Genomic DNA, 11,612 nt, shown 5'->3' with positions numbered 1-11,612 from the left:
ATTTAGAAAGGCAGAGGAACCAGAAACCAAATTGCCAACATCCGCAAAAGAGTTCCAGAAAAACATCTATTTCTGCTTTATTGACTATGCCAAAGCCTTCAACTGTGTGGATCCCAGTGAACTGTGGAAAATTCTGAAAGAGATGGGAATACCAGACCACCTGACCTGCCTCTTGAGAAATCTGTATGCAGGTCAGGAAGCAACAGTTAGAATTGGACATGGAACAACAACTGGTTCCAAATAGAAAAAGGAGTACGTCAAGGCTGTATAGTGTCACCCTGCTTATTTGGCTTATATGCAGAGTACATCATGAGAAACTCTGGGCTGGAAGAAGCACAAGCTGGAATCAAGATTGCCGGGAGAAATATCAAGAACCTCAGATATGCAGATGACACCACCCTTATGGCAGAAAATGAAGAAGAACTCAAAGCCTCTTGATGAAAGTGAAAGAGTGAAAAAGTTGGCTTAAAGCTCAACATTCAGAAAACGAAGATCATGGCATCCGGTCCCATCACTTCATGGGAAATAGATGGGGAAACAGTGTAAACAGTGTCAGACTTTACTTTTGGGGCTCCAAAATCACTGCAGATGGTGACTGCAGCCATGAAATTAAAAGACACTTACCCCTTGGAAGGAAAGTTATGACCAACCTAGATGGCATATTCAAAAGCAGAGACATTACTTTGCCAACAAAGGTCCATCTAGTCAAAGCTATGGTTTTTCCAGTGGTCATGTATGGATGTGAGAGTTGGACTGTAAAGAAAGCTGAGTGCCGAAGAATTGATGCTTTTGAACTGTGGTGTTGAAGATTCTTGAGAGTCCCTTGGACTGCAAGGAGATCCAACCAGTCCATTGTAAAGGATATCAGCCCTGAGTGTTCTTTGGAAGGAATGATGCTAAAGCTGAAACTCCAGTACTTTGGCCACCTCATGTGAAGAGTAGACTCATTGGAAAAGACTCTGATGCTGGGAGGGATTGGGGGCAGGAGGAGAAGGGGACAACAGAGGATGAGATGGCTGGATGGCATCACCAACTCGATGGATGTGAGTTTGAGTAAACTCCAGGAATTGGTGATGGAAAGGGAGGCCTGGCGTGCTGCGATTCATGGGGTCGCAAAGAGTTGGGTATGACTGAGTGACTGACTGAACTGAAACCAAGTCACCTACCTGACTTATAAATCAGTTTTACTGCTCTACAATCCTACCTCATACAAAGTTGGATTGCTCTTTTAGCATATTAAGCAATGAATAATAATGTCTTCATCTTAGTAGCAGTTTTTAAATTCCTAGTCTCCAACAGTTTACTTATCTCAGGTATACTTTATAGTACTCTTAACTTGGAGAAAATCCCAAGGACTAAATTCCATTGTTTTGAGAAAAAACCAATTATCTGTTCTAATTTTACTTGTTAAGTTTTACTTGGGAGGTTTCATAGAAATAGTAGCATATTCTCTAAATCTCACTTTTTGAATAATGGAGTTTGTCATAAAACTTTCTGGTTTTGAATATGTGTGAGTTAGCACAGTACTGCATCTTATTTGGCAGGACTTAAAACATCATTAGAATTCTTACCAAGAAAGGCAGCTTGAATTATTATCATGGTGGAATATACTGTTAACTGCAGGTAAGGAATTAGTTCATATTCTCAGATTTAAATTTGTGATTTTCATTTTAGACAATTTCAGACATAGTACTTTTTGCAGTTTCCAGGATGGAAGTAGTATATTTATCAACTTGGACCACAAGACAAGTGATACTTAAACTGATCTCTTTAAGCTGGAGAATGGGATAGAGAGGATGACGCTTGAGGAAGTGTTGTGAATCCTTAATTCTTTGAGAAGAATGCACGGTTCACCATGTAAAGCAGGCAGTGTGGGCAAGTGTAGCGTAACAGCGCTTTTAAAGGGCCAAGCACTATTAGAAGGGAGGGTCACAGCCTGTGTAATAATGTCATATTTATTAGGAGTAGGTAAAAATGAAAGGAAAACCAGTAACTACTGTCAGTGCCTAAGAAAGTACAGGAGAATTAAGTTTTTAGAGATGAAAACTAATTTATGTATTTTTTAGAAAAAAACCATCTTGCAAGGATTGCTAGAGATCAGCCAACCTAGGGAAAGAGCAGGGGACCAGACTAGGTGATCTCTCAAGATTCCTTTTTGTTCCATGAGGCCAGTAAACACATATGTATAAAAACTAATTTCTCCCTTAAATCTCATTAAAGGGAGAAAAAAAGACTGACATGTAAATTTAATTAGGATGTAAAACAGCTTTAGAAAATACTATATACAAAGAAATATTAGCACTCCTATGTTCATTGCAGCACACAGTAGCCAAGATGTGGAAAAAACCTTAATGTTCACCAGCAGATGAGTGGATAAAGAAACTGGTATGTACACACAATGGAATTCTGCTCAGCCCTGAAAAAGAAGTAAATTCTGAAACAGGCAACAACATAGATGAAGCCTGAGGACATTATGTTAAGGGAAATCAGTCAGTCGCAGAAAGACAAATACTGCATGATTCCACTTACATGAGGTTTCTAAAATACTCAAGTTCATAGAATCAAAGAGTGGAATGATAGTTGCCAAGGGGTAGAGGGAAATGGGGAGTTCCTAATCAATCAATGGGCATAAAGTCTCAGTTAAGCAATATGAGTGTGCTTGGGAGATCCGTTGTACTGTACACTTAAGAGGGTAGATCTCATATTAACTGTTCTTACCACAATAAAATTTAAATAATATGCTATGTATTTGAAGGGGAATTCTATAAAGCTCACAAAAGAACACATCTAATAAGTGTTTGAGGATATATACGTTCACTTCAGAGAATAACACATTAGCGTAAACTGAAAAATCGCTTCTAAAACTTTGCTTCCTGAGGGTGGGGACAGCAAAAAGCAACAGCACATTAAGCCATCAGAAAAGTATCGTTAAGTGGTCGCCCAGCTATTAAAGGTACAGTGAAACGAGATTAGTATTGTTTAATATTTAATATTAATATCGTTTATTATTTTTGTTTTGCTAATTCTCTGCAATAATGGAGTGAAAAGGTGATGTCTCAACCAAAATAGCACTAGTAATTTCTCTTGAAATTATGAACTTACTATTCTAAGTTGAACATTAAAGCACACCCACTGCCTATATCCAGCTGCAAAGTTCTAAGTCTGTAAATAAGATATCAGCCATTCTTTTAAAATAATTTGACAAAATAGTCACAGAATATACTAGAAAGAAATGATTTTTAATGTCTTTAGCATTTTTTTTTAAAAAGCAACAATTCAATAAAGGATCCTTCCATTGTTCTTTATACAGATTTAAATGTTATGTAATTTATCAGTTACATTTATAATCAATAATCTTCCACTCACTGAGTTTAGAAACCGCAGTATTTACTGAGCTAAACTCTCTCACAAATAAGGCACAACTACATGATCACAAATAGTAAACAATACAATGAATCCAAAATCTAAAGGAGAAAATATTCATGCAAAAGTATCTACAGAAACTATGAAGATGATCCAGTTCAGGAAGTACAGAATGTCACAGACATAACTGCATCATGTTACAATAAGTTCATTACTTCTACACAGAGAGAACCTATTTCCAATTCTATTTTATACAATTTTACATAAATTTAGTAAGTTTATACACAGTATTCACATCTGCAACAATAACTGATCATTAAAATTCAGGCAAAGGGCAATTAAGACAATAATGTGTGGCACATTATATAATCACAGAATACCATTCATCAAGCTCAGGTCTAGGCATACGAAGTTGATGGCACATTTAAATCTTATGGATCAAATCATCCAGGGTTTCATACCCAAAGTGCATTTAAAAAAAACTAGTCAATAGGTCATGAATAATATCAAAATATATGATCATAATTTGCTCTCCACTTAAAAGCTAAACATCTTTATGCAAATGCACAGTAAAAAAAAAGTGTCTTTAAAGTTCTCCAAACTATAAAATAATCATAATTTTTTTTCAACAGATGGGGAACTAACAAATTTGGCAGTTACTATTTAACATTACTGTGAGGAAACTATTAAACTAATTCCACATTAAGAGGTAGTTGAACAAAATTATACATTGCATTGAGGTTTTTGTGTTTGTTTCCCTCTTTTTTTTCTTCAAAATAAATCCTATAACAGCAGCTTTGTCTTCTACTAAAAATTCCGTAGGTATAGTTTATTGTACACTAACCCAGCAAGACTTGATTATTAACTCACATTTCTGTGCTGGGGCTAAGAATTTACTAACATGTGATGCCAATATGCTTTGCGTTAGAGCTGGGACTCCGTATGTGCCAGCTCTAAGTCACTGACAGTCCTAGCAGACATCTATAATGTAGAACCAGTAAGCACTAAGAGGATGACTTTTTAATTAAAAAGAAAACCTTTTGTTTCCAATGTTGGTGAGACTAATAGCTAAATTTTAGGTTTCACTTCTACTTAATATGTAGTCAAATTATTTGGGGTTTATAAAGTAAGATTAGCTAGATGAAAAGTAGAGAATACTCCAACACATATGTATTTGTTGTCCCCACAATTTTTTTATGAACATGTGGGCAGGGGGAACAAGGCAGGGAAAGGCCTTCAGTGTGCCCAATTAGGAGATGAAGTGAACAAATATTCCAGGAAATTTCTCATGAAGTTTCATTATCATTAAAAAGAACAACTGTGCTGTGAATGTTATTCCAACATGCTTATCAATTATAAGTATAGAATTAAGAGTATTTGAATTGTAAACATGAAAATGCATAATTTCTATTATCCAACTTATTTTTAATAAGGAACCATTATATTTCTTCAATATTTATGCTCAAGGATGTATGTTTATCTAAGTCCAGGGACTCAGTCAGGGTCCTTGATAGCTACTGACAACAGAGTTTACTTAAATGGATTTTTTTAATAATTAATGAATATATGGCAATCTCTTTTAGTTTGTATACATTATAGGAAGAATATAACATGATAATTTCATTTCAGCATGATATTTGAAAGCACTTACTATAAATGGATTACTAGGTCCCACCCTCCCCCATTACCAAATGACTGCACTGAGTGAATACATAAGTTTACATTTCTTCTTAGAGTAATAAATCAATATTAATGACTTTTCAGATGTTTTCCAATTTTCCAAATTAAGACTATGATAAAGTTTAATTCCATTGTGTAGCATACAAATAAGCCAATTTTTAATTACTCTCAATTAGTCATTCTGTTTCAGTTCTGGCTTTAATATAGGGGTTGGCGATACTCTATTATCCAACTGTTATTTCAAGGTGATTTCATAGCAGTATTTTTGCAAAGTAAACAGATACAGAGTTGATATGAAACCCCAAATTTAGTTTAAAATGTAAGTCAAGTTCAAAACTTTAAACTCTTCCCTGTTAGCTAAGTAGAAAATATAAAACAGGATATTTAATGTCTCCTTGCCATATTTGTTTTCACAGATAAGACTATAACAATACCAGTTACTAGCTTTAAGATGTGAAACTATAACACAATTACAGTGAAGCTGAGCTATACTTGAGAAGGTTAAACCAAATTACCTTCAAAAAAGAAGATCCATTAAAAAAAAAGCAAATTCAGATTCCTGAAGAGGCTGGAGAGAGAAAATGAGGATATAAAATGAAAGCTAATCTCAGAAGACTTCCTGCTTAAATAGTATAGGACCATTACAGAATTTATGTTATTCACCTTCCAACTGGGGGTGAGGCTGGTAAGTTTTGTAGGATTTTTAATTAAGACTATGTGGGAGTTTAAAAATCAGTTAGAAAGACAAAAAAGAAAAATTAACCCTAATCTTTAAATACAACCCGAGAATAACCATAATACGGATAAAATACGGATAGTCCTAAAATAAGCAAATTAATTTTAAAGAGATTGCCATAAAATTCACCCAAGAGAACTTAAATCAATATAGTTAACATAAAAACCATGTTTGAATTCATGGTTAATACATATTTAAATACATAATCTGTATTTAGAACACTTGAGTAATAAATCTGTAACAATGCAACTGAGCTATGGACCTATATATAAGAAAAAAAGAAAGCTTTATAGTTCTGTGCATGACTTTATAATGAGAATATTTAATATAATTGATGTGTTATTGTGCAATATATCTGATAGGGTAACATCACCCATGTACATTTCCATACACTAAATTTGGGAGAAAGAAGCAGCTATGGAAGTGTATTCATATCATTTCTGAACAATGAAATTATATTTAAAAAAATACATTGCTATTTTCCATCCAAAATTTATTTACATTTCATTGGCTACTTCTAAACTTGGCATGAAAGCTGTTCCAGGGTTAAATGGAGAAAGATGAACTCAAGTCTCACAAAAATAGAAGAATTTTACTTGATAACATTCCAAAATATACGAATTCTAATTTGGTTTAGTATTGCAACCACTGTCCAAATCAAATAGTAGTAGTCCAGGACCTCTATTAAGTGCATTTATTAAAAATCTAATGTTACTGTAATATTACTTTGAAGTTGTGATAACCCATTATCCTTGCAAGTCATTGAAACATCCATCACAGACACGAACAGGCTTCTTGGAAGAAGGAGTTAAGGCATTTTTGGCTGAACACTCAGCACAGAAGATATTTCCACATTGTCTGCAGTGATGCTGTAAATGACAGAAATTGAACATTTTCAAGCATAAAAACTATACCAAAAGTATTATGAGACCACAAGAAGAAAGCAAACTTCACTGTGAAAGTATATTAACTTTCAAGTGATTGATGTACTGTTTAATAACATAAAATGTCAATATCGATTTAATCCCTTTCGTTAATTTGAATGCTTCCTATTTAGTCAAATACTAAACATTAAATATGGAATTTATCTTGGAATTCTCAGAAGAACCTTTGTGGGATTTTAATAAATGCCTTAATAAAGTACCCCTATCAAGTGAAAAACTATTCCTATTTGCAAAATGTTTCAGGCATAATTTCTTCTATAGGAATATAAATGTCTGACTAAAACTTGAGTTGACCATGACTGCACTGGTTCAGAAAATGATTATTCCAGAGAGTCACTCAGTAGGAAGACAATGGTTGAATATAAAACTAAAATTGAAACACATGGGCTAGAAAGAAATTAGAGTGCATGAAATTTAATTATTCTACATAGTTACAAATTAAAGTTTATACATGCCAAAACTTTTAAAGTCTGTCAAATGCAGGACAATTCTGATGGTTAAAACACCATCACCAAGGAATAAAATCCAGAACTACAGTAATAAAACCATTTACCCGTCTCACTGTTACGGAAAAGCCTTTCCCACAGGCCATACAGTTTTGTACTTCACTGTCTTCAGCCCACTTTCTAGTCAACGCTTGTGTATGTTTGATCTATTAAAGAGAAAAAGTTTCAGTAAACAGTACTCAAAACTATAAACAATGATTGATAATTTCTAACTTGGTGCCCAAGTTTTAAAACGGGTACATTTTTAAAAATCAGAAATACTTTGGTCAACTTCCATTATCAAAAGTTGCTACAAATGAATGACAATAAGTAAAGCAAATGTTATTTCTCAAAGGTGTTGGTAATTTCTAACCTTCGACGATTTCCAATGCATTCTAATCCTAAGGATCAAGCAACCCTTGCTTGGAACGCTGAGCAAATAATGAGATCACTTCAACACACAGGGACTCGTTCGTTCCTTTGTGTTCTTGACTTTTCCCAGTAATGTCAATTCATGAATGACATGGCTCTCTGATTGTTGAGATCTCTCAGAAAAATTCTTTAAACCTTATATTTAATGACCCATAACACCTACAGTACTGCTACAACTCAACAGCCATTTAAAAGTATTATTAAATATGAGGTTTTCTTTTTTAATGTGAAAAATATGCTTTTCACTAAGGGAAATTCTAGGCTAAACAGCTGCCTCGTACTAGCGGGTGACTTACTTGAAGGGACTGATTCTCTCTGCCTAGCTCCTGCACTGCTGCAGTTGTATTATCCAGCTTTCTTTGCAATTCTAGTACTTTGGTTTGAAGCTTTTCTATTTCACCTTCTCCTTTAAGACACCTAAAATGGAATGCAAACATAATTAAAAAAGAAAAATCATTACAGACCTTCTCTGTATACAGATAACCACTTCAGTGACTTTAAACATAATACATTACTTTCACCTGTATGATTGTTGGAAGGGTTAGTTTTTAAATGGCTGCTTAAATAACCTGTAGGAGCACTTCTCTCAAAACTTCTATTTTTCTTTAATGTGAAATACAATCTTTTTATCACTTAGCTTGGAAATAAACTAATTCCATAGACATCAACCACCTTTCCAGTAACGCTCTCCTTTCATCTTGGTTATTCTGAACTGTTGCTTCCAGTACTGCAATTTCACCCCGTAGGTCATCCGTCTGTTTCTCGAGTTCACTGACTCTCCGTTGACTGGACTGCCACTCTTTCTTTATGGTGCCCAAGTTCTCATTTAATGCTGTGATCTGCATGGTAAGTTTAGCCCCATTTTCTTCATGTTTCTTCATTCCTACTTCTTTTTCTTTTATTTCGGAATGCTGAGAAAAGGAACAACAGTAGGTTAAAAAACCTACTACAAAAGTAGTGCAAAATAAACTTAAGTTGTTGAACTTTTAAACAGTGGCAGCATAAATAATATTCTAAAGGAAAGCAGGCACTAATAAAACTGATTCCACAAACATCTGCATAATTTGAACTGGTTTAAAAGTCTTAAGACTGAAATAATAGGCAACAAGCCTCTTACAAAATCAAGCTAAAGTAAAGCAATTGGAGATTTTCGTTTTTCCCACTAGAGCAGGGGAAGAACACATAGTCAGAGATATCAAGTGCCCTGGAGACAAAGCTGGCATTTTCTTATGTCTCAAATTCCAAATGTATCCTCCTGTCTCTATCAAACTGCCAAAAAATAATAATAATACTTCAAATCACCACATGAACCCGAAACTGCAGTTCTTCAATGAAAACATTTAGCAGTCCAATTATCTGGGGATATTTGGACTCAGTTCAACAGAGGAAAGCCAGATGCTTCCTATTTGGCACACACAAGTTAGGGAAGGAAAAGCAGACGACTCCGGTCAGCATGAGTCCAAGCTGCAGTTTCCGCTCGCCCATATGAACATTCAGTTAACAAGTTTAACATGATTCGCACTCATGCCACCTACACCTCAGTCTATATAGTTACAGGCTTGTTTTTCTAGCACTAAAAGTGTTTTTAAATTATGTTTTATTGAATTTTACTTATATAAACTAAAATATAATTACAGAATAAACATTTCCAATCACATGTCAGCTATTTAAATAAATCACATTTCCTATCTTAAAAATTAAAATGTAGTAGGAATGCCAGGTCATATGGTAGTTTTAGTCCTAGCTTTTTAAGGAATCTCCATACTGTCTGTATCAATCTACATTCCCACCAACAGTGTAAGAGGGCTCCCTTTTCTCCACACCCTCTCCAGCATTTCCTGTTTGTGGATTTTTTGATGATGGCCATTCTGACTCCTGTTGCTGAACAGGCAGAAGCCAACACAATACTGTAATTATCCTTCAATTAAAAACATTTTTAAAAATTACAATGTTAGGTAAGCATTTGAATCATAACTTTTATGTAGAAAAATCCTCTCAATGGATTAATTTACAAAATCAATTGCAAAACACACCTCCCACCATTAACTTACCAGTTTAGCTTCCTTTTCCATAAACTCTTTCTTCAACTCATCTTCTTCCTTTTTCATCTGCTCTTTTAGCATTTGCTGGGTTTTCTTCTCCTGTTCAAGGGTTGCCTTCATGGAATCTACTTTCCCTTGAAGCTCTAATTTCTGCTGAATCAAAAGCTGTTTGGCATCCTTGAGATTTGTTATTTCCTATGAAAAAGTAAGACCAAAATAAATAATCCTTTATAGTTAAAAAGCTGAAATTTATACAGCTTATTGCAAACAATGAGTTTTAGACTCATGAAATTCTTAAAGTTCAGTATTTCAAACAGTTAAAAAGGTGCAAGATTATGTATTTGCTGCTCAACAATCAAATTCAGCTGATGCTTTTGCAATGCATGTTTTGATTAAATGATATGAAAATTTTCTACCCCCTATTTTCTCTTTCTTCATTTCACAAGCATATATTTGTCAACATTTACGCATCACACACTGATAGGTTCTAGGGATATACATAAAAGATAAATTATATACATTCCCTGATTTTAGGAAGTCAGTCCAGAAGAACATAATGATATAAAGAGATAATTATAAAGTAAAATGGCAAGCATATTGATAGACACAAGAGGTATTATGAGACCACCTGAGAAAAATCTAACCCTTCTCTATGAAAATGAGTAACATTTTAAAAGCAACTTATAAGCAATTCAGTTTCTTTAAGTGGCACGCCAGCCATGCTAATGCTAAGAAAAATGTTCTAAATAACAGATTAAAGGAGTTTAAGAAGAAAAACAATTTAAAAAACAGAATCCCTTAAAATCCTGATCCTAAACTCATATATTTTGAAGTTTTTAATCTGTAAGCTTAAAGGATAGCTCTCTCGATTATCATCTCAACAAAACTTAAACTTTGGGGGTTACTTTGCTCTATTCAATAATCTGAAAGCAAAGTTAACAGTTTCAACATGTGTATAGACACTACAACATAAGAACACTGTGAGAGCGGGAGTATTTGTCAAAAACAACAATGTGTGTGCCTGTGGCTTTTTCATGCTGGTGTATGGCAGAAACCAGCACCATACTGTAGGGCAGTTATCTTCCAATTAAAAAAAAAATGGGCCTGGCACATACTATGTTCTAAAGAAACAGATAAATATAGCCTGTATGTGTGTATATATGTATATATTTCTACACATGTAAACACACACACACACAAGTATCTCTTTAACAACACTCAGTTCAGTTCAGTCAGTCATGTCCGACTCTCTGCGACCACATTAACTGCAGCACGCCAGGCCTCCCTGTCCATCACCAACTCCCAGAGTCCACCCAAACCCATGTCCGTCGAGTCAGTGATGCCATCCAACCATCTCATCCTCTGTCGTCCCCTTCTCCTCCCGCCTTCAATCTTTCCCAGCATCAGGGTCTTTTCAAATGAGTCAGCCCTCCGTACCAGGTGGCCAAAGTATTGGAGTTTCAGCTTCAACATCACTCCCTCCAAAGAATACCCAGGACTAATCTCCTTTAGGATGGACCGGTTGGATCTCCTTGCAGTCCAAGGGACTCTCAAGAGTCTTCCCTAACACCACAGTTCAAAAGCATCAATTCTTCGGCGCTCAGCTTTCTTCACAGTCCAACTCTCACATCCATACATGACCACTGGAAAAACCATAGCCTTGACTAGATGGACCTTTGTTGGCAAAGTAATGTCTCTGCTTTTGAATATATGCTGTCTAGATTGGTCATAACTTTCCTTCCAAGGAGTAAGCATCTTTTAATTTCATGGCTGCAATCACTATCTGCAGTGATTTTGGAGCCCCCAAAAATAAAGTCTGATACTGTTTCCACTGTTTCCCCATCTATTTCCCATGAAGTGATGGGACTGGATGCCATGATCTTAGTTTTCTGAATGTTGAGCTTTAAGCCAACTTTTTCACTCTCTTCTT

The 11,612-nt window shown here is 35.0% G+C and overlaps 1 protein-coding gene across 1 annotated transcript in view; it reads right to left on the bottom strand.

Annotated features, from left to right (window-relative positions):
• Positions 1-3,220: 3,220 nt before the first annotated feature.
• EEA1 (early endosome antigen 1) overlaps positions 3,221-11,612 on the bottom strand; it is a 131,868-nt gene continuing 123,476 nt past the window's right edge. The window contains exons 25-29 of the mRNA XM_040234418.1: positions 9,692-9,877; positions 8,313-8,551; positions 7,937-8,057; positions 7,277-7,375; positions 3,221-6,648 (exon numbers count right to left, since the gene is read on the bottom strand). Of these exons, the coding sequence (XP_040090352.1) occupies positions 6,526-6,648; positions 7,277-7,375; positions 7,937-8,057; positions 8,313-8,551; positions 9,692-9,877 (768 nt within the window). The 3' untranslated portion in view covers positions 3,221-6,525. The remainder of the gene's footprint in view (positions 6,649-7,276; positions 7,376-7,936; positions 8,058-8,312; positions 8,552-9,691; positions 9,878-11,612) is intronic.

This window comes from Oryx dammah, unplaced genomic scaffold (genome assembly GCF_014754425.2).
Source record: "Oryx dammah isolate SB20612 unplaced genomic scaffold, SCBI_Odam_1.1 HiC_scaffold_29, whole genome shotgun sequence".
NCBI classification, from domain to species: domain Eukaryota; kingdom Metazoa; phylum Chordata; class Mammalia; order Artiodactyla; family Bovidae; genus Oryx; species Oryx dammah.
This window is presented reverse-complemented; position numbering and strand designations above follow the sequence as displayed.